The sequence below is a fragment of the Aethalodelphis obliquidens genome, unplaced genomic scaffold (assembly GCF_003676395.1).
Source record: "Aethalodelphis obliquidens isolate GAN/ISIS:26980383/991018 unplaced genomic scaffold, ASM367639v1 scaffold34, whole genome shotgun sequence".
Classification (NCBI taxonomy): Eukaryota; Metazoa; Chordata; class Mammalia; order Artiodactyla; family Delphinidae; genus Aethalodelphis; species Aethalodelphis obliquidens.
In genome coordinates, this window is record NW_020837978.1 from 9006712 (window position 1) to 9028288 (window position 21577).

At 39.1% G+C, this 21577-nt stretch overlaps 1 protein-coding gene across 10 annotated transcripts in view; it reads left to right on the top strand.

The window, feature by feature from the left end:
• The window catches only part of HIVEP1 (HIVEP zinc finger 1), a 144297-nt gene that overhangs the window by 114867 nt on the left and 7853 nt on the right, over positions 1 to 21577 (top strand). For 9 of the 10 annotated variants that reach the window (XM_027128378.1, XM_027128375.1, XM_027128379.1 and 6 more), the window contains 3 exons: positions 1239 to 1372; positions 2087 to 2262; positions 6806 to 6907. In XM_027128378.1, coding sequence (XP_026984179.1) covers positions 1239 to 1372; positions 2087 to 2262; positions 6806 to 6907 — 412 coding nt within the window. The remainder of the gene's footprint in view (positions 1 to 1238; positions 1373 to 2086; positions 2263 to 6805; positions 6908 to 21577) is intronic. The other variant, XM_027128380.1, reaches the window with a different exon arrangement.

The window sequence follows — 21577 nt, forward strand, 5'->3', positions numbered from 1 at the left end:
AAAAGAGGAGACAGTTGCACTTGTACATGTCAGGGTCAGTGTCATTACCTCTTCACACCACCTTTTTGAGACACTCAGGCCAGCAGCTTTTCTTTACGCCTGGGTTTGTAAGGACAGGGCCTTCCCAGGGGGTTCTTCCCGAGGCCACATAGGCCCCTGGGTCCATGATGCACATACTCTCTTGTCACTTACTGTTGTTATGTCATCGCAGTATGATAGCTTTCTACTTGGTGGTGTAATTTTTAAAGGAAGTTTGTAACAAAGAGGACCTTGATCAGAAAAGTTGTGCCTTGTGTTGGGCTTGGCCAGAGGACTGGAGTTTGAGCTCTTGCTGTTAACACTTGACGTTGGACAAAGTGACTTAACCCTACGCGTGTCCTTCCTCACTGGGATGTGATCCACCAGTGCTGGCTGCCTCACAAGGATATGTGAGAGCAGAGTAGGCTGGGGAGTGAGAAAAGAGGTAGTAAATAGTGCGGTTGTATAAAATCATAAGGTCGCGTCACTACAGAGTTTCCGTAGGAAAAGCACACACTGTTTATTATTCTGATGTTCACTACTTTTTTCCTAGAGATTTTAGTATTATCAGGCCAAGACCTAACTTTTGACCTGCTCTATAATTCACAGTTATCAGTATTCAGGAACTTTTGATATATTCAGTATATAGAGAGGAAACGTAATTATGGTTCAAAATGATGGGAGACGGGAAAATAAAATACTGGGAAATGGAGCTTCGGCTCTAGCTTTACACTGCATTGATGTTGAAGGGAAGTTAGTCATGTTTCTCAGGAGTATGAGACATTGTACCATAATGGGGTAGCTAGCTCTTTTCCATCTTTAAATAATAAACTCTTTAACAAGTATACTTAAACTGTAGTCTGAGTGGTTCGTTAGCTATAAGAAAGAATATTTAGTTTACTAAAACAAATTCCTAAAATTAAACTCGTGGAATACCAGGGTGGAGGGTTGTAGAGTCTTTATTTGGGGGTGTCAGTGGAATGTGGTGGGATTTTAAAGTAGCAAGAGCTGTGTCAGTTTGCTGTGATTCAGACAGATAAAGGAGGAGATAAAGCGATGACCTTTAAAGCTGTTACATCCTTGAAATGCCTTCCATTAAGCTAACCGCATGCACTGTACTCGGCCATGTTTTAATTTCCAAGTGAAACACTAGCATGTTTGTGTTTTCAGTTTTATTAAATTAGTGTCTCTCTCTCTCTCTTTTTTTTTTTCCCTTTCAGAGAGCATTAGGTAATCAAAAGTCCACAGTAGTTGAATTCAGCAATAAAGATGCCTCTGAAATTAACAGTGAGCAAGATAAAGAAAATTCCTTAATCAAAAGTGAACCAAGAAGAATTAAAATATTTGATGGAGGGCAAGTACAACTTTTCCTTCTTAAATGTACATTTAAACTTACTTTTTAAATGTACATTTGCTTTCATGTGAATGAAGACTTACCAGTGCCGATTTTATATAACCGTTGCAAGGTTTCTCAGCTTATTAACAGAATCTTCATGGCAAAATACATGTTAGGTATTACGTTAACTAATGCCATTTTGATCAAGAAAATGACAACTATTTAGAAAACACTGTAGGTTCTAGGAGGCAGCAGAGCACTGAGTTTTCAGAGTGAACCCTGGGTTTCACGTTGCTTCATAGTAAGGAGTGAACTGAAAAAATCTGCTCTAAAAGAGACGAATCATTGCCTGTTTGATGTCTTCTGTGAATTCGGTTGTGAGAAAAATTGTAAAAGCCAACTGTAGTTAAAATGAAGCTCAGAAATATTTCAGTACTTGTAGCTGTGATTGAATTTAACAATAAAGGAAACTTTTAGAGCAGTCACTTAGAGGAGCCATTTTAAAATCAAACCTGGTATTGAATAAAGTTGTTTGATAAGAAGTAGCTATTAGAATATTGTGTTGATGTGAAAAGCTGGAATATTCTGTTACTTACATGTGCATAACATTTATATTTATTGAGTGTAAAAATTGTGCCTTGTTTTATTTTTTAGGTTGAATTTCAATCATCAGTATTTTCTCAAAGGCATAGTATCCAGTTGCCCTATTCATTTTCCTTTTCTTTAAATTAGATACAAATCAAATGAAGAGTATGTATATGTCCGAGGCAGGGGAAGAGGAAAGTACATTTGTGAAGAATGCGGAATCCGTTGTAAGAAACCTAGTATGTTAAAGAAACACATACGAACCCATACAGATGTCCGCCCCTACCACTGCACTTACTGTAACTTCTCCTTTAAGACTAAAGGTATGAGATGACATCGCTTCATGGTCCTTTATTATATGCATTGAGTTAGTAGACCTAAGACCCAACTTTACATATTCCTTGACCAAGGATGCAGTAGCTTAAATAGAATAATATAAATTACATCTTGTCAACATCGTAGTCTTATATCTCTTTAGATATTTCTAGACCTCTTGAGAAAAAGTTTTAAATTACACACTTTTAGAATATACGTAATAAATATGACATTTGAAAAGGAGCAACTGCCCTTTTTTCTTTTACTTCCCAAATTAGAGTTGTATAACATGATGACTAACACGTTTTCAAAAATACTTACTTTGGAGCTAAAGAAGAAAAAAGAAATTTTCACGATCACATTTTAGATGCATTTCAGTGCTAAAAGATTAAAGAAAAAATTAAAATAGTAACTGCAGTAAAGTTATACTGATTACATTCATGTTTTATTATCTAATTTTACTCATGCATAGCCATTTCTTTTTCTTTCCCATGAAGCTCTTTTACTGAAGTACTGTTGAATATCAGCTTCAAAAAATTTCTAAATTTTGTACTATTTAATGTTTGTGGAACTCAGAACTAGTAATTAAAATTATATTTAGTACCATTTCTGTATTCTTTATATGTTTTTATTTAAATTGTAAGCCTTTATTATAGTTAAGGTAATTTTACTCTCTACAAATTTCCTGTGACATATAATGAATAAATACACTATCATAAAATGTTTGCTTTCTCCATTAGGTTCCTTGTTATGAATCATTATACAAACATTTCTTGCTTGAGACTTTAATTTCATATACCACCCTTTAGAAAGTAAGAATCTCGCAAATACAAAGCAATATAATCATAAAATTATTTGTCTGAAAGGACAAAATCTGTGAAAAATATTTAATCAATATTTTTTAATAGAACTATATTATTTTTATACCTTTTCAGTTAACATTTGCTTTTTTTTCTGATTATATTGGTTGTCTTTGCAGTTTTTGTTTTAAAAATTGATCAACTCTTTAGCAAAATTTATTCTATATTTTGGCCAGTATTTATTGGCATTTAAAGAGTATGTAGCAACTAAATAGCTTCAAATTAGCTCTCCTTAAATGCCAGTAAAATCTGAAACAAGAATGATGGGGGAAAAAACAAAACCGTTCTTCAGGTAGCCTTGAATATTTCTAAAGTTTCAAGAAATCATAAGTCAGAAGGAACCCTAATTCTGTCATTCTTAGGTTGTGGTATAGAACCTTCTTCTGGAAACGGAGGGTGCATTTCAGGATGATTTTCCTGATCTTGTGTGAAGGCTTTGATAGGATTAAGTGCTTTGATCTTTTAACCCAACTTACTGCTTTTACACTGGTGTTGATCCTATGATTAAGAAAAGTCCGTCTGTTGAATAATTTCCAGTGTGAGACCAGGAGCCAATATTACAAATAAAACATTACCAGTTACAGAATGATGTTAACCAAACCACATAAAAGAGGATCCAGGTATAATGTGAAATGGGTGTTTCTCAAAAGAAGGAGGAAAAGGAATCAGGAAATTTTATAAAGTAAGGGCAAAGAAAGGAAGGAAAACTTTGATGTGGAAAACAAATGAAACTACAGAGATTTCTTGGCAAAGAAAAATATTATGAATCATCAAGTGTTAATCCTAATGAAATAACTCAAGCCAACATCATGTAAAATATTAGATAAATGTTTGTTAAATGGTGGACAGGGCATAATGATCTTTGAAGAGTGAGCAGTATATGTTAGCAGTTTTCATGTCTTTCATTTCTCAAATATGCTGGATACCTGAATTTACATTAACTTTTTTGTTTTGTCAGATAATTCATTGGAATTATGTGATAAATATTTATTTGAAGAAAGCTACCCTAGCTAAGCAGACTGGTGAAGAAAATATTAGAAATTCAGTATTTCCCTATTCTCGGCATGGCAGTTCTCTTTTTTATGGTCGCTTCCTTGTAGAAGTCTACCGTTTATGAATATATGTCAAACAGATTCCATAGTACCTTGTAAAGGTAGCTAAATAATAAAAGACTTGTTTTTAGATTAGGCTGTAAATTTTGCCCTACTCTGATTTACTTTGTTGTCCCATTCTTGAATGTGTCTGGTTATTAACAGAAGGTAATAGTGATGTAATGGCATGCTATATAAATAGGAGTATGCAAAGATAGCATGGTACTATCAAAGGAATGATCTCCCCTCCTAGAAATTGATGCTTCTGATGGTAATGCTCATAAATCTGTACTTCATCATTTGTCCTCTCGGTTTGTTTTATGACTGCATTTTCAAAATAATTTTAATTGGTTTGTTTTCACTATTCTGCTTTAAAGGTCAGTCAGCTCCGTCAGTGAGCTTGCATCTCTGCAGGATTTAGTTCCATTTATATCACAGAAAGCTGGACTTTATATATAGCTATAGGAACCCAGAAACAAAATCTTTCATGCTTTCCAGAGGATTTATATTAATGTTTATTAAGTCTGTTGAAAAATTTATCTGTTAAGTTAATGCACAGCCTTGCTAGGGGATATTTGCATTTGAATGTACATACTTTGCATATTGAAATGCAAATTGTTTTATTTTAAATTACTTAAGAAGTTGGTTAATAATAAGTAATAGCCCAAGTTATGAGAAAATATGCTTATTAAAAACTCATATTCCCAAATTTGCCTAGTTACCATTATACATTAACTTCTCAGAAAGCAAGTGACCTCCATGGCTGTCTGTTTAGGGAACAAAAGCATTTTGAAAGCACTATTAGCGGACCTTGTGATTTGGTTTATAATATTGTCATCATACTAGAAAGTGTTTTGACTAATAAGTGGAAATTTCAGCTACAATAAGATGGGAAAACTATTTTTCATAACTTCTAATGTGAAAATTTTGAAGCATACAGAAAAGTAGATATTTGCATAATGAACACCAGTATGCCCATCACGTTTTAATAATTGTTAATAATTTGCCGTATTTGCTTCATAGTTTACTTTTAAAGTGCATTTAAGGTAAATGTCAGACACGGCCAAGTCATTTAAGCCGGGCGTTACCTGTAGAATCACAGAGGTCAAGGTTTGCTGGATCTTAGACATTTCCTGGTCCGGGCCTCTCTTACACTGGAACCCCTTGAGCGCTAAGCTCTGGGCTGCTGTGCATACTAACTAGTGCAAGAATTGGCCTAAACAGGTGTGACCAGTCCCACGGGCTTCGTGCAATTTTAGTGAAGGTGAGGCTCTATAAATAGTGCAATTTTGCAGGTCTTTCAGCTACTGTAGACTCAAATCTGGACCAATGATTCAAACATTTTTCGCTCTGCTGAAGGTTTATTCTGAAATACTAATTTGCCCTGCTCGCCAAACTCAGCATTTAGATTTTATTTTCGAAAGAGACGATTTTCCCTTCTTGGCAATTTTGTGTGTGTGGCATTATCTGCTCAAGCTGCTTGGTATCCTCGAGAATTTGAGCTCTCCCCCTGCATTAGTGATCACTTGGGGCCAGCACGCCCAATGGTTCCCAGTTAATCTGGTGATACTTCCAGAGGTGTACACCAGCTGCCAGAGGAAACACACCTCTAGGGATACTATTATGAGACTTGTAGTCAGTATGGTGAAGTAAAATTAATGTAGGAAATTCTTTCTCTTGTTCCAAACACACAGAACTACTATTTATAGTACAACAACCAACTGTAGTTTTAAATAGATAGCCAAGCTTGAAATTTAGAAAGAAAGACTCCCAGCCGCCAAAACTAAGGAAACTCCAAACTAGAATGGTGAACAGATATTAAAAAAAAAAAAGTCCATAGGGACATCAAGCCAGATATATGCCCACAGGCCTGGGATTTAATGCTGCCAGATATATGCCCACGGGCCTGGGGTCTAATGCTGGTCCTGGAATGGCATCTGAGACCTCTGAAATAAGCATGGCTCTCCTGTCCAGTGACTTTGGACCATGTGGGGGAAAAGCTACCTGCTAAAAAGCAAAACCCTATACCTGTGCCATGCCAAAAAAACCTCACAAACTGATCCAGGATTAGTGTAATGAAACTGTTAAGGTCCCAGGCAGAAGCAATTGGAAGGCTGACCCATAGAGATGTGTCTACAACCCAGGGTACGTAAGACTCCACGGAACCAATCTTGCTGAATATAAGTTTACAATAAAAACTAAAAAATGTGCAAGGAAATAAAGTACTATGAGGGAAAGCCAGCGCACACAACTGGTGGAGAATTCAGAAACCACAGATCATAGTGCAATCTGAAAGGGACTTTAGGTGTATATAAAATGTTCTAAGGAATAAATAGGGACTAGAGAATAGTAACCATAGGCAAAAGTAGACATTATCAAAGTTGAGGAGGCAGATTTGAAAGAGAGAGAGATTATTACCAGTAACAAGGTTATTACAGCCTATAGACACCAGTATTATTTTTTGAGCAAATTTTAGTCATTGGAATTGTATAACCACAATCTGTACTTTCACTTGAAATAGGAATGGAATTTGCCAGTGTTGACAAATGCAATAGCAAAATAATACTATGTAAGCTTAGTAAACATTCTTTTCCCTTAAGGAAATCTGACAAAACACATGAAGTCCAAGACACATAGCAAGAAATGTGTGGATTTAGGCGTCTCAGTAGGTTTAATAGATGAACAAGATACAGAAGAATCAGGTAAGGCTTTATTCCATATTTTTCATAAATGCTATTTACAATGTACTCTTTTTTTTCTTTGCATCCATACTCTTCTTTCCATTCCCACTGATACTGCTCAGTTCCTCCTTTCATTACCTCTTATTTATACTATGTGATAGACTCCTAATCAGTTTTCTCACCTTCCCTTTGTCTTCCTTCCTTTGCATCTATCCCCACTGATGTTAAGTTAATCTTCCTGAAGCATGTGTCTGATCATACTATTCCTCTGCTCCAGGTCTTCCATTGGTTTCCATTTGCCTACCAAATAGAATATGAGCTACTTGACCTCAAGTAATTCCTCAGAATCCTTTATAATCTGATGCCTGCCTACTTCTTCACCTTTATCCCTCATCTCTCTCTCTTTCACCTGCCCTAATGCTTGAATCTCCTGCTTACATGACACTGATCCGGCTCTCTGCCTGTAAAGCCCTCACCCTCAATCCCCACACAAACGTGGCTCCCCGTCTGCATTGGTCAAAATCTTATTTTCCTTCAAGATCTAGCTCAAATCCACTGCCGTCATGAAGCCTTCTCTGATTTTCCCTTCCCACACCACTTGCGGGAAGCAATTTTTCCCTTTTCTCAACGCCTGTAATATTTTAGAGTTCACTCTCTGAGAGTATTGAATCCCTTTCTGCCATAACTTTTTTTTATTATTTACATGCTTCCTCCCTTACCTCTTCGCTGATTCTCAAGCGTGTCATGAGTAAAACTGATGCCTGAGTGATATTCGCTGTGCCCGCAGCCTCAGCGCAGTGCCCTGCTCATGGCAGCTGGTCTGGAAATATTTGGGGAATAAAACATTTGTTTGCTTCCCCAAATTGTTTATTATTTTGAAAAAAGGTTAACTGGTTGTTTTCTTAGTGATATTAACTCAACAAGTAGAAGTATTTATCTCTAACCAATTTTGAGGGGAAATTAAGCTGTTCATCTGTTCCGACTAGTCAGACAATAGAATTATTTTTTTGTAAGACTTTTTGTTTTAACCCAAGAATTTATCAACAAGAGATAAGTTTTTTAAAAAAAAGTTGTCCTATTGCTTTTTTGAAAAACACCCTAAATTAAACATTTACCTGCTTGCTATGTTTTAGGTAGTATGTACTAGTTTGATGTAGAAAAAATTTCCAAAGAGAAAATGGTGAGGACATCTTTGAAAATGCAGGTTAAAAAAAAGCAAATGCTTTTCATTCCACCGGACAACCAGTAACACACTAAATGAATCAGCCTGAATTTGTTTCTAAATATGCAAGAGAAGTGACTCACATCTTAAGTGCTACAGTTGATATGATTTCGTATTTTAAGCACAAGGAGAGGATTGCCTTTAACTTGAATTTTGGGAAATAAGTGGATGTATTATCAGTAGAAGGAAAATATAATCATAACAAACTTAGGACAATAAGGAGGTTTTTAGTGCTTTATAGACACTTTGATGCTCTGATACATGTTGGGGATGGCAGTATCAGGATTTAAAAGTATCAAATTAACATATGTGTAACTTTTTGTCCTAGGAACATACGTATTAAAAACTGATTTTTGAAGGCTAGGAATTGAATTCTGTGTTGATGTCTTTGTATAAAGACACACATTTAATAAAATTAATTAATTTACTTCTAATGTAAATAGTCTGTTTGATTTATTTTCTGCTCTTAGTAGTCATGCAGTAAATTAACTACCATAACTATTTAAGTGAAAAAAAAATCGCTCTTTATTATTTATTTGCTTTATTGCTGTTACGCTGAGCAATTCAGAATTAAAAAGCTAGGAAAAATGAGTAACGCTTTCAGTGAGTATATTTGTTACCCGGAGACTAGAAAAGGCACAAAGTAGAGGTTATAATATGAAATACTAATTTCTGAAAAATGTATAAACGTTAAAAGCATTATTATTATAATATATACTCTTAGGTGTTTTGCTTCTTTAAGAAGATGAGTCTTATCAAAATTAAGCAAAATGTAGAATCTTCTAAACTGTCAAGGGAAGGTAGTGTTTATATCCCTAATTTACATAGGAGAATTAAGTGTAGTTTCCATTAATTATCATGCATCGTTTAGATTGGCCAGCTGACTGATGGACTTACATATCTATCCGTTCATTTTTGTTATTTCTCACCTGATTCCAGAAACACTTGAAGCAGGTCTTAGACTATAACTCAAACCTGATAGCCTAATTCCCAATTCAGATGAGATCCTCTGATAAAACTCTAGGTAGTTTTACCTGTTTTTTCTGTGTTGTTTTTTTTTTAAATTACTGTACTTATCCGTGGTATACTCAAAGTTTTTTCACGGTTTTAATTGAACAGTAAATTATAGCACATAGGTGGATTTTGCCAAGTGCTGTCATACCTCGTAGTTCTTTATAATATGCCAACAAAATATATTCCTCCACCTTTGCTTTATTATAGGCTTGGAATGTAGGTATAAATGTGGCAAACGCTGTTTCAAACAAATGGTCTGGTTTTCCCTTTATTATTGTCTTTTGTGCTTTTAAAAATATTTTGAGATGTTTTTTAAACATACAGAAAGATTACAGAGAGTTTTATTACATGCACTCATGTATTCACACCAGAGTTGGGGATTATAAATATGTTCTCACATTTGCTTCAAGTCTTTTTCATAAACTGTGTTTTTGAAAATTGTATTTTCATAAATTTGTATTTTTGGGAAAAAACAAGCTAAGTAAGGCATGACACATTAGGTGCAGTATCCCTAACTCGCCCTTGCCCGTCACGCTCCCTCCCAGAGGCAAACACTAACTGCACTTAGGGGCTTTCTCTCAGTTCATTTCACATACGTGTGTATCTCCACACATAGCATCTGGTTTTGTTTAAGTCTGTATTCCAGAGTTGCAGGAACAGTACCACCTTGTATGCAGATACCGAGGAAATTGATTTTGCCTTATCATTTTAAATTGCTGCCTAGGATAATTTCTGTTTCTGCACATCCTTAACTATACCTGGTGCTACACGCGTTTTAGTTTGGGGCCACCTTGATAGTCTGCTGTCTGTACTTATATTTTCTTGACTGCTGTCCTAAGTTTGGATCTTACTATTCTTCGGGAAGAAGATTCACTCTATTAAACTGATGGTAGTTAAGAGATGGGATCTTGCTTAGCAATTCTTTAGATGTCTATGTTTTTAGAGAGGAAAGCGCAGAAGCCCACAGTGTGATGCTGCGTGTCCGCAGGGTGTACTGTTTTCTAGTCCAACGCCAGCCTAGAATATTCTAGGCATTCTTTTTTCACTCTCCTTCACTGGATCCTCCTCATCTCCCCAGCCTCTGAACGCAGTGCCCAGGGCTGCGGTCTCTAATCTCTCATCTCTTCTGTCTGTGCTCCCTCCCCAGGTAGCCTCGTGCAGTCTTCCGACTTTAAATACCATCTATATGCTGATGATTCCAGTATCCGCTCCAGACTTGCATGTCCATCTTTCCACTCACCATCTCCACTTGGATGTCTAATAGGCATCTAGAGTGTGACGTGCCCCAAACTCCTGGTTTCCCCCTTATGTGACTCTGAGAAGCACGCTTCCCTGGAGTCCTTCTCCCATCCTTGCAGCTGCTGGACCAAAAACCTTGAAGTCGTACTTGGTGTCCTTTGGCTCCAATCCACCAGTAAAACCTTTGGCTCTTCCTTCAAAACGTATTCGGCAACCTACCGCTTTGAACCACCTGTTCCTCCCAGCCCTGGTCAGAGCTATCATTACGTCTTCTAAGTTGCTTGCAGTAGCCCCTCACTGGTCTCCATGGTTCAGCCCCTGCCTCTTTACAGCCTGCTTTCAACACAGCGGCCAAAGTGGTTTCTACAAGTTACGTCATTGCTTTGCTTAAAACCCTCCATCGGTTTCCTGTCTCGTTCGGAGCCGTGGTCTGTGTCCCCTGCGAGCACCACGCCTCTGAAACTCAGCTCCACTCCCGCCTCCGCTGCCCCTCAGCCGCAGCCACCCTGATCGCCTGCCTCGGTGGCAAGCACACCGAGCTGGACCCTTTCCAGGGCCTTTTCTCTTTTCCTCCCTTTGGAATGCCCCCCACCAGGTGCTGCAAGACACCCCATCATCTCTCAGTGCTCTTCTGCTCAGATGTCACCTTATCAGTGAGGCCTTCCTGAAGCTCCCTAGAGAAAAGAGCACCTCACCCTCTTACTGCCAGCATTACTCACGCCCCCGACCTGCTTTATTTTTCCGTATAGCACTTACAACCACTTAACAACTTACAGATGAGTGTGTGTATTTATTATCTGTTCCTTTCAACTAGAAAATAGGACATAAGGACGGCGATCTCCCTGTGGTCACTGCTGTATCGCCAGCACTTACTGGGATTGTGGCTAGCAGCAAACCATCGATAGTAAATAGTTGTAGATTGAATGGATGACTGGAAAAAAATGACCTATAACCGTCAGGAAATCATTCAATATTGTTGTTTTTAGACTATGATATACTAGTTTTCCATTACATTCCTTCACTACAATTCAGTGGTAGCTGTAATACAATATTTAATGCCTTTACCTATGAATAGTGTTTACATGATTTGGCCGTGGTCGATATAGGAATTTTCAAGGTGATGATGGCCACTCATTTGTTAATTTCTTATTTATTGGTTATTAGATCAGAAGACTAGAAGATATTTTAAGTTATCCTGACGATTCCATGTTTTCATCCTCAGTCATGATCTGTGCAGACGGATAAACATCTGTTCCATTTTTCAGTGGCTCCAGAGGAGAAGAGTTTATTCTCTTTGTGATTGATTATTTATTCAGCACCGCAGCAACTGTCTAGCACGTCCACAGTCACTGCCCTCAGGAGCTCCTCGCCTGTGGCTGTGATGTTGGGACATTGGAGTGAGCTCAGACTTGGCAGGGTTCACTCCTCAAGGCTGGGATCTGGGAAGGACAGTGACGGCCTCGTCTGGAACAGAAGGATGACTAAGGGTATCCTAGGAGAACGAAAAGAAAGGAAATATATCAAAATATAATTATGCATATATTGCTTTGTTTGAAAAAGTATTGATGAGGGGGTGGGATAAAGGAGGGCAAGCATTCTGGACCGAGGGAGTCGTTGAGCAAAAGCCCAGAGGTTGGGAGAGGGGAATAGGGCATCAGGAGTATAAATAGGGCAGGATGAGAGAGTTGGGCAGGGCGCTGGGGGACAGGTCCTACTATGCAGGGGAGTTTTAGCACCTTCCTTTAAGAAAGTCTGAGGGATTTTTTTTTTTTCTTGTATCATCTAAAGTAATTTAAAGCCACTACCTCTTTAGTCCCATATACATCTGACTTTTAATCTGGATTATTTTCTCAAATGTTTTTTAAACAAGCAAACAACAAATAGTAGGCTTTTAATTTGTGTCCCCAGGAATTTTCATTGCTGAGCTTTTGTTTGTTTTTTCTTTCTGCCGCTGCTGTTCTATTTTGTAGTGGGAAGTTAGACAATAGTGACTAAAAGAAGCATGATTTCTTTAAGTGGTTAGTCCCATTCAGCAGCAACAATAATAAATAATACGATAGAGCAAAAATCTTTTGGGGGGGACTTCCCTGGTGGTCCAGTGGCTAAGACTCCGCGCTCCCAGTGCAGGGGGCCCGGGTTTGATCCCTGGTCGGGGAACTAGATCCCACATGCCACAGCTAAGAGTTCGCATGCAGCAACTAAAGATCCCATGTGCTGCAACTAAGACCCGGTGCAGCTAAATAAATAATTATTTTTTTAAATCTTTTTCTGAAAGGGTGTTTTTATGAACAAAGTACCTCAGCGTTTCAGCATCCCTCATTCTCTACCAGATGGAGTTTGCAGGTTTGGGTGGAAAGTCTGGTACGATTTTTTCCCTCGTGACACCCAATTTTGTATGTATATGTGTATAATGACTCATGTAGAAATCTTGCTCTTCATTTATTAAATTAGGGAGCATTATTTCTCCTGGAATTCATTTCTGCTGAGCAGCACCAAGGGGTAGAACTTTCCCCACAGACTAGACTATCAGAAAAGATAAGGACTTGATTTTTTCCTACCTTAGTGTTTCCGTGTATGTTTTAAAACCGTGCCCTTATCGACTCCCTAAGGGTGTTGCACGAAGTAGTGGCGTGTGTTACGAAGTGTTTCATTTTACTATCAATTTAATTTTCCAAGGAAAATTACAAATTATTAGCCATATAGTAGTAGTAGAAGTAGTGACTAACTTTAAAAAAAAATAGGAGGGAGAATATTTTCAACTATCATAGTTTTAATCTTTGAGGTGTACATCTGCTCGTAGAAGGAAGCTTGGGGTCCAGAATCTGGTCAGTGCCGAGTGATCTGACATGCTGGGTTCTCTCTCCCCCTGCTTCCTCCCTGCCCGTAGGAGTTTCCTGCCTCCCTGATCACACCTGGAAGCCTCCCCCTTCTCAGGGATCAGGCTCATGGCAGCGGTTCCTTCTGAGACTTCAGCCGCCAGCTCGAGATGGCTGCCTGACAGTGTATTCCCTATTTTCCTGGCCCAACAAATGAAAATAAGTGATGAAATTGCATCGTGTAATGTAGGGTCTTTCCACACATAACTTGCTGTCTCTTCCCTTTAATGATGAACAGTTTTATCAAGTGCTTTTGTGGCATCCTAGGGTCATACTGTCATTTCTCATACTCTTAATCTAATGTAACTCTGGTGTTAAGCCCACTGCACAGTGCACTGCTAGAAACCGCACTGAGATTCCATTTGCTGCGTGTCTACGTAAAAATTCAGGAAAATGCTAAGGTTTGGCCGGCAGTTAGGTATCACAGCAGTTTCTTACCTGTGTCCCAAAAGGTAGTGATTCCAGTGGCTCTTCCGATGCCTTTCATGTTGCCCTCACGGCTGCATTTATCCAGGGACGTGACTGATCTACTATGTGAAATACGCAAGTATGAAATGACTGAGTAAACTCTTATCAGCGGAACCTCCTTTGTCACCTAGGCTTTCCTAAACACAGTCAAAGTTTCTCACTTAATTATGCAACTAGATTACAGATGGCTACCAAATAACGGTGATTAAAGAAAAATAAGTAGCCAGGTTCAGGAGCCACGTGTCTCTTGGGAAACCAGTACACTGACACATCGTCTTGATCAATACGAAAATTTGTGACATTAAGTCTTCTCTAGATACTGAATAAAATCCTTAAGTAGTTTTGATAGCCACCTTCATATTTCACATTGACAGCAGGGCAGTTCTGTCAGAAGTGGAGTCCTACAGCACCTTAGGAAGGACTATTCAATTCAGCACACTTATATGAAAGTCACATATACCTAAACAGCCAGTGCTAACAGGATATGCAAGAACTTGTTCCAGATATTTACACCTTGATTATCTCAGACATCTGGGAAATGGGGTAAACATTTTAAAGAAAAGAACCCCACAAGGATATTATTTGGGCACCCTGATTCTAAATGCCAGGCTTTGCAGAAGAGCAACCAGAAACCTAAGGATAGTGTTTCTAAGGTTTAGAGGAAAGATTAGGGGGCTTGGTCGTTTGATCTTTTCTGTAGCACATACATAATCATCAAGAAATATCATCTCTGAGCTTTCATTTATTCAACAAAATTTGTTAAAGGCTCTCCAAAGGCCAGTGTTACTACAGAGTATCCCACCATATTTATTTTTGAAAACTCATTACCATTCGGTAATGTCTTGGTCAGCTTCTGGTTTTCTGGGAAAAGTCCAAGTCTTTTTGTTCTATGTTCATATTTAATGTTTCCTTAATATCTGCCTTGTTTTGTTTATTTTCATCAAAGGTTTACTGTATATTTATTTCTACTTATCTACAGTATTTCTTTTCCTGGTATTATCTTCAATCTTTTTCTTTTTTTGAATGTCCTAAACCTGTTTTCTACTCTCTACCAACTTGATACTCTGAATGTCATTCACCAGCAGAATGTGCATGTTCCCTGGTTGATAGAGTGCTTATTAAAGGTCAGCGTGAAGCAGCTGTGATGCAGGAGCAAAGACCCCTGATTTTTTGATTCTTTGCTGCCCTTAGAACAGTGGGCTGTATGGCTGCCCTTTTTTTTTTTTTTTTTTTTTTTTTTTTTTCCGGCCTCTCACTGCTGTGGCCTCTCCCGCTGAGGAGCACAGGCTCCGGACGCGCAGGCTCAGCGGCCGTGGCTCACGGGCCCAGCCGCTCCGCGGCACGTGGGATCTTCCCGGACCGGGGCACGAACCCGCGTCTCCTGCATCGGCCGGCGGACTCTCAACCACTGCGCCACCAGGGAAGCCCTGCCCATTTTATCCTTCAGCAGATGAATTCTTGTTCCAATTTTCAAATGGAGTAAATTTAGAGATGTTGGGAAACATTTATTTTGAATTAAGCAGAGGGAACTATAAATTTATCTAAGGCAGCCATTAAAATTTGGACATTCGACATCTCAAAGGAGTCTCCGTGTAGTTTAAAACTAGCAACTCAAGCTGTAGTTATAGTAGGTGTTCCTGAAAAGTCTAATCCCTCCAGCCAGCTGCACGTGTCCCTGTATTCTTGCCATGCAAAACGATACAGTCTCAGGAATTGCGTCCCTGTGTTCTCGGGGTATTAGTAAGTACTTTTTCTTTTTCACCTTCTGTGTCAAAAACCATGCTGCTGGCTATTTGCTTTTCATGTCCTTGATCCGAAGAATGTTTTTGTCAACAGACTGCTCAGAATGTTAACATGTGCCCTCCACTGCCAGACTGGGAGAACCATTCAGTGTGGCAAGGTGCAACTGGAAACACTGTTCCCGCTGGAGGTTAAGTACTTAGGACGATGCGTGTAAGAGGATGGCATTAGATCACAGGATTTAAAACCTGTATCACGTTTACCCTTAAAATAAACTTAATGAATTTTTCTAAATGAAGTGCTTTCAAAATGAAACCTGTAGAATATGTTTTTGTCACTGGGATGTTTACAGAAAACATTATTAGTTCTTTTAAGAGAAACTTCCACGCACAATAAGAAACCATGATAGGTCTTGGGACTTACAGTTAAAGAAGTGTGTATGTCGTTAATGAACAGTGCAGATACCACTGCCTTTTGGTTTACTGCCTAAAGTTAACAAACGTTAAACCCTGGCTCATTATGTTGTTAAGATGAAAACATAGTTTAATAAAAAACCCCAAACAAAAACCCACTACTGCAGTAGTTGCATGCTTTAAAAGACTTTTCCCCCAGGTTTCCCTTGTTTGTCTGGATTTCAGAGTAATTTTTCTAAACATGAGGAAAACGAAAGCAGACCAATTACAGCAGTAGCAGAATGTTGAAGAGGGAGGTGCTGCTGACCTCCCAGGGGAGCCTGTCTGAGGGAAGCCCCTCCTGGCTCAGCCAGCAGGGGTCACTGTCGGGCAGCGATGGGAGGGCAGCCTGGGGTTCATCCAACTGAAATCAGATTTTGAAACACATCTTTAGGGAAGTGGTTTGACATAAATTACTTTTGAAAAACAATATTGCTGCATTGTTTACCTTCTCTTTCCCTCATGAATTTAAATTCACAGAAAATAGAAGAATTAATTTTACACATATGTAAAGTTGTACTGAGTAGTAGAAATTTTATTTATAATGAGTTGGGAATGTATCTAGGAGGACAGAAATTAAATAGAAATTCTATAGGCCATTTATTTATGAATTTGTTCTGTAAGTATGGGTTCCTTATACCTGTTCTAGGGTCCTTGGGGGATGCAGAGGGGTGAGCTACAGCCTTCCCCCTGCTGGAATAGTACAGTCTACATTGTACAAAGCAAGGAAGGAACAATTGTCATAGAGTATCTTACTGGAGTAATGACAAGACTCCTAAATACAAAAAAAAAAACCTGTTTCCAAATTCTGACTTTGATGCTTTCCAGCTGTATTTAAGTCTCTTAACTTCCTGCGTAAAATGAGTTTGGTATCAGCTCTGTCACGAGTGGCTGTTAGGTTTAAACATAACGAGTAAAATGTTGGCAAACCTTTTCTGTAAAGGGCCTGATAATCAGTATTTTAGGCTTTGTGGGCCGCACAGTCTCTGGCATGACAACGAAACTTTGTGAGTGTGGCAGGAAAGCTGCCATAGACAGTATGTAAATGACGGTCCTGGCTGTGTTCCAGTAAAACTTTATTTAAAAGAACAGGCGGGAGCCGCGTGAGGCCAGCAACTATGGTTTGGCAGCCCCTGATACAATAGGAACTTATTGGAGTATGCCGTCGTAGTTACTATGCTCAGTAACAGGCTGTAGCAAAACGAGCAGTATCACAGAGTGCAAAATGGCAGGTTCTGGAGGAGTTAACACGTCTGTGTTCTTGACCTTGCTGACTTGTCACGGGCAGGTCACTTTTCCTTTCTGGGTCTTCTACCCTGCACAGCTTCTGACCGGATAGCAGCAGTCTTCGTTGGGGGTACGGGTTAAGGGGACAGGGCAGTAATACGAAAGGACTTTTCTTAGCACGCATCCAGAGAGCAGAGGTGTCTGGGCTTTGTTTCGGTGCTGTGCATCTTTAAAAGATGCCATTGTCTTCGGTTCATTTCCATTATCCATTGTATCTTGTTCCGGTCACTCTAGAATATCCACCCTGTTTAACAAATATGTAATGACCCCAAATTCATTTTCAGGTTCCCAAACTTTGACAGGGGTCTTCCCCTTCAGGAGTTTTACGACCCAGTGCACGTAGAGAGAGAAACATTATTCAATCCTTATCTTGGGGAAGGAAAACTACAGAAAGAAATCCCAGCTCTTCTCAAGTCCTCTGTGAGCTGTAGGCATGTGGCTCTGTCCAGGGAGAAAGGTCCAGGGACACCAGCCTGTACGTCTTCCCACCCATAATACTTCAAACCTTGATCTGAAGTATGGGACGATCAAGGCCAAAGAACATTAAAATGGAGCCATTAAAAAGCGTATGGTGTTCTTTATAAATCCTCCTCATACATTGCATACACTGAAATTTTGTATCTATATGTAAAATTAAAAACTTTAAAGATTTATAGTATAACTAATTATTCTTAAACTTCCATACTTACTGTAAAATACAGTGTATTTGTTGTGAAATTAAAAAGGTTATTGGTTTACATTTTCCTTGGGGATTGTATTTTATATGTTCTACTCTTCAAAATGAAATAATTACTTGAAGCTTTTAATGTCTGTACCTGTAAATATTCAACTCACTCATGCATATTTATAAGCTAGGTTATTGACTGTAGTTCATTGTTGACCTTTCTTTCAGATCATTCTGTGGTTAGGTTTTTATAATATGACATCTGAATGTGGAGAGCTGGGTTTAAATCTTGGCTCTGACACTTTTGAGCTGTGGGCTTCACACTTTAAAATAATTAACTGCTTTTTAAATTTTTTTTAAATCATTGTCTGATAAAAAGTCAGGTCCTTAATTAGTCCTTGTTTTAGTTATGATCAGATAGCACTGGTCTGTCTGTAGTACTAAGCTGGGTTCTCTCGCAGTCTCGATGGCTAGAACCGGAGTAGAGGCATTCAGGCATCATACGTACAACTGAATAAGAACTGCAAAAATAGGTACAAGATACGAGGTAAGAATAGTGTTAGGTGCCAGATATTTAAAGAGCGTGTGTGTGTGTGCGTGTGTGTGTGCGTGTGTGTGTGTGTTAGGATGTATTTTGGAGAAATTACCTGTGCCTTTAAATTAAACAAGAGAAGTGTTGGAATTTGTTTCAATTAATAGTTTCCTATTAAATAATGGGAAAGAAAAAAATTGCTTGTCAGAAAGAGAAGTCTTGATGGGTATAATAAGAACAGCAGGGAGATGGAGATTGTGCAGGCTTATCTGAATGAGACAGAATATTGGTGTCAGTAGAGTAAAATAAAGGTCCTGGAGCATTGGCAAATAGGTTTTTCCTTAATGTCATTTTTTAAAAGATTACTTTGGTCTTTGTAGAAAGTCGAAAAACTAGTAGAGAGAGTTCTTGTATATTCTTTACCCAGCCTCCCCTGTGCTAGAATCTTACATAACCAAGAACATTTGTCAGCTCAGGATTGCTAACTAAAGCATAGGACTTACCAGTTTTTCCCCTGATGTCCTTTTCCCGTCCCAGGCTCCCCTTCAGGATCCCACATCACACTTAGTCGTCGTGGCTCCTCCACCGTGCCCCTCAGTCTTTCCTGTCTTTCATGACCTTGACATTTATAGAGAGTCCTGATCAGTTATTCTGTAGACTGTTCTCAGTTTGGGGTTTTCTGATATATGCTCACAGCTGGATTGAGGGTATACATTATTGGGGAGGCGCCATAGGGTGGTTATGCTTTTCTTAGTGCATCATATCGGGGGTACAGCATGTCAGTGTGTATTACCGGTCACGTTAACCTTCTTTACTCGGCTAAGGTGATGTCTGCCAGGACTAGCTACTGTGAACTTACTGTTGTTCGCTTTATAAATATTACATATTTGCGGAGATACTTTCAAACTATGCAGATATCCTGTTTATGCACTGGTGGCTCTTGCCTGTGGTAAGTATTGCTATGGGGTTCTAATTTATCAATTAGAATTTTTCTGCAAGGAAAAGGTACCATTTCTCCATTAGTTCATTCATCCGTTCATTCATTTACATCAGTATGGACTCAAGGTTATGTATTTTATTCTTTGGGTTATAATCCAGTTATTTATTGTGCAGCTCAAGTTCTCATTGACCATTGAGAGCTCTTTGAGGTCTGTTCCTATGCCCTTTCAACATCCTGCTTCTTTTTTTTCTTTAAGTGGTTCCTTACTTTTTTTTTTTAATTTTTATTTTATTTATTCATTTATTTTTGGCTGTGTTGGGTCTTTGTTGCTGCGCCCGGGCTTTCTCTAGTTGTGGTGAGCGGGGGCTACTCTTCGTTGCGGTGCGCAGGCTTCTCATTGCAGTGGCTTCTCTTGTTGTGGAGCACGGGCTCTAGGCGTGTGGGCTCCAGTAGTTGTGGCATGTGGGCTCAGTAGTTGTGGCTTGTATGCTCTAGAGCACAGGCTCAGTAGTTGTGGCATATGGGCTCAGCTGCTCCTAGGCATGTGGGATCTTCCTGGACCAGGGCTTGAACCCATGTCTCCTGCATTGGCAGGCAGATTCATAACCACTGCGCCACCAGGGAATCCCAGTTCCTTACTTTTTGACACCCAAGATGTTCCAGCCATGGAGTTCACCATTTCCCCAGGGACCCCTGGTTCACGTTACTGGAGAATGGTATTTAGGAACCAAGATCTAGCCGCTAGGTGGTGTGTTTCTGGCTACTAACCTGTCACTGCTTCTAGCCCCTCTCGTTGGATAGAGCTGGGAAATATGCATATTTATGCTAACTCGTACATATACGTACATCTGTGTTTATTTCTGTATCTGTGTATGTGTACGTGCGCACACACGCACACGCACACACACACACAAACGAGAACATGAATCCATACTGATAATTCCAGTTCCAGTCCAGTCCCACAGAGTTTATTTTAGCCTGCTCCATTTCCTTTTTCTTTCTTTCACCAACAGTGAGAAACCTTCTCATCTACAGTATGTTCACTTATTTGTTCAACTCTAGCATACCAATAAACTAGTTCCAGAAATGCTGACCCACCTGTGAAAAACAGGTTTACAATCACAGCATAGTGTCTGTGTGCAGCTCTTTTTGTCTTTAGCCTTCACATTGTCTGGTCAGAACCCCCTTTGCCAGGGTTACCTAGGTCATGGTTGTGGAGTTCATTTGTACTCAGCCATCCGTCTCAGCTTGCATTTCATCTTAGATTTCTACCACATCCTGGTTAGTTGTGTTTGTATTTACACACCCTACAATTCACCTTAGGGTGCACAGTTCTGTGGTTTTCGACAAATGTGTACAATCGTGTGTCCAGCCCCACAGTTCCACAGAGAACAGTTCCATCGCCCCAAAATTCCTCTGCGCCACTTCTGTATGGACACCTCCCCCCTGCATCCAACAGCCCCTAGCAGCCACTGATCTCTTTTCCTCCCTGTATTCCTACGTTTTCCAGAGTGTCATACGAAAGGAATCAGAATAAGGAGCTTTGGGGGTCTGGCTTCTCTCACTTATCAGAATACATGTGAATTTGTCCATGTTTTTGTGGGTGTCAGTAGTTCATTCCTCTCTATCGCTGAGCAGTATTCCGTCGTATTGATGTGCTATAGCTTCGTAGCCACTGGCCACTTGAAAGATGCCTCTGTTATTTCCTTCCTGCTCCTTGCTTTCGGTTTAGTTTGATTGTCTTTTTCTAATTTCTAAAGCTGAGAACTTAGATTATTTATCTGAGACCTTTCTTCTTTCCTAATAGAAGTGTTGGATGCAATAAATTTCCCACTAACCACTGCTTTAGCTGCATCCCACGAATTTTGAATGTTATATTTTGGGTTTTATCCAGTTCAAAATATTTCTAACTTTTCTTTGAGACTTTCATTTCTGACTCATGGATTGTTTAGAAATGTGTTATTTAATTCTGAAATATTGGGGGATTGTTCAGATATCTTCCAGTAACTGATTTCTAGGTTATTCTGTTTTCAAGCAAAAACGTAAGTATGATTTCTATTCATTCAAATGTGTCGAGGTTGGCTTTGTAGCTCAGAATATACACATTGGTGAATGTTCCACGTACACTTAGAAGGAAAGCATATTCTGCTCTTTGGGTGGAACATAACTGTTAACTAGGTCTAGATGGTTGACAGTATTTTTCAAGTCTTCCGTGTTCCTACTGATTTTCTGTATACTTGTTCCATCAATTACTGAG